Source organism: Trichechus manatus, unplaced genomic scaffold (assembly GCF_000243295.1).
Source record: "Trichechus manatus latirostris isolate Lorelei unplaced genomic scaffold, TriManLat1.0 scaffold00090, whole genome shotgun sequence".
In the NCBI taxonomy this organism is placed as follows: Eukaryota; Metazoa; Chordata; class Mammalia; order Sirenia; family Trichechidae; genus Trichechus; species Trichechus manatus.
Genome location: NW_004444026.1, coordinates 6,065,171 through 6,066,861, shown reverse-complemented (window position 1 = coordinate 6,066,861; position 1,691 = coordinate 6,065,171). Strand labels below are relative to the sequence as shown.

The 1,691-nt window shown below is 47.8% G+C and overlaps 1 protein-coding gene across 1 annotated transcript in view; it reads left to right on the top strand.

Annotated features, from left to right (window-relative positions):
• Positions 1–1,691, top strand: part of SLC18A1 (solute carrier family 18 member A1) — a 34,710-nt gene that overhangs the window by 31,704 nt on the left and 1,315 nt on the right. The window contains 2 exon segments of the mRNA XM_023736700.1: positions 1,017–1,080; positions 1,379–1,494. Of these exon segments, the coding sequence (XP_023592468.1) occupies positions 1,017–1,080; positions 1,379–1,494 (180 nt within the window).

The following is a 1,691-nucleotide window of genomic DNA, read 5'->3' as shown; positions in this document are numbered from 1 at the left end:
TTAGGGGATCTGTGTCTTAATCTCTAGCATCAGAATATTTAGGAGAAGAAGAAAGAAAGAAGGGTATTTCCATTTTCAAGAGCCCCCTTTAAGCTCTCTGAGCCTTTTCTTTCTTCTCTCTGATGCTCAGTATCCTCATTGGTGTAGGAAGGATTCTAGCAGTACTTATCTCACAGGGTTGTTGAGATAATCCACATAAATCTGGAGCACAGTGTCTGGCACACGGTGAGCCCACAGTGAATCTTAGACAACATTATTGATAAAATATAAATACCCCTTGAGGAAGCCACACCTGAAATTGTTATCAGCCATCAACGTCTAAACAACATGTTGAACCATTGAGGGCTGGTGACACCCAGGAGAGGGCAAAGAGTCAGTGTGCTGGGGTGACAGGGTTGGGTAACAGAGAGGGCAGATATGTAGGGAGGGAGGTAAGGAACTAATGAAAGAGTGAAGGAAAGTCCCTAGTGTGGGCTTGGGAGGATGACGAGAATGAGTTTCATAGGCTTGCGATGTGCCACCCCAGACCATGCCACCTGCTCCTCTAGTTTATGAATAATTGGTTGTTGGCCTGTGTCCTCTGTCTTCTTGTTCCAACACGCACAGTACTAGGGGTTTAAATAAAACCTTTGGATGATGTGGCTAATGGAAAAGAGAGGCAACTCCACTCAGTGAAGACTGAGGACAGAAGTGTGTGTTTGGGTAGGGTGGGGTGAAGAAAGGGGAAGAATAGTCCATGCACCAGAGAAGGACCATTGTTATGGTATAATGGAGCCAAGTCTGAGGCTCAAACTTGATCCTGGAATTTTAGCCCAAATGGCACCAATCTTGTTTTTATGTCTTTGAATGGAAGTGAAGATTCTTCTTTATAGGGAAGGTGTGAAAATGCAAAGAGACAATTATGTGGCACATAGTGCGTGCCTAATACGTTCATTTCATGTGAGAACCGTTGGAGCACTGCTCCTACCATGACCCAGTTGGACTTCTGATGGCTTCTTCCTCCTTCCTCCCTGCAGGTTCCTCTGGCTCACAATATTTCTGGCCTCATTGGCCCCATTGCAGGGCTTGGCTTTGCCATAGGTAAGTAGTGGCATTTAGGAAAATGAGAAGCCCCTGAATGTTGGTTTGGGGTCAGTTGTTTTCCTTCCCTTTTTGTCATCTGAGGAGGTGGGTGGAAAGCAGAAGGAGCAGGAGTGTGGCTGGCAGGGATGTGGGGAGATGAGCTCATAGTTCCCACATGAAATGAGTGTCCTTGCTGAGAGGGAGGACCGCAGGCAAAGGGCATAGACCAAATGAAGCAGGAAAGGGCAGGATGCCATGGGCAGGAAGGGGCCATGGGTAGAGCTGACTGACAGTGTCCTGTTTGCTCTGGCCACAGGCATGGTGGATTCCTCTGTCATGCCCATCATGGGACACCTAGTAGACCTGCGCCACACCTCTGTGTATGGGAATGTCTATGCCATCGCTGACGTGGCTTTTTGCATGGGCTTTGCTGTAGGTATGTTGGGGGTGGGTGGGAAAGAGGGAACACCCAGGACCTAGTGCCCCACTCTCCCTTATCTGCTATTTTGTACTAGTTAGAAGTGGAGCCAGAAGGCTGATCATCCTAAGGTTCTGGAGATATTTGACCTGAGACATCCTTTGGATCCCCCTGTTGCCCCTAGCATGGTGTCTTACATTTGTCTTACATG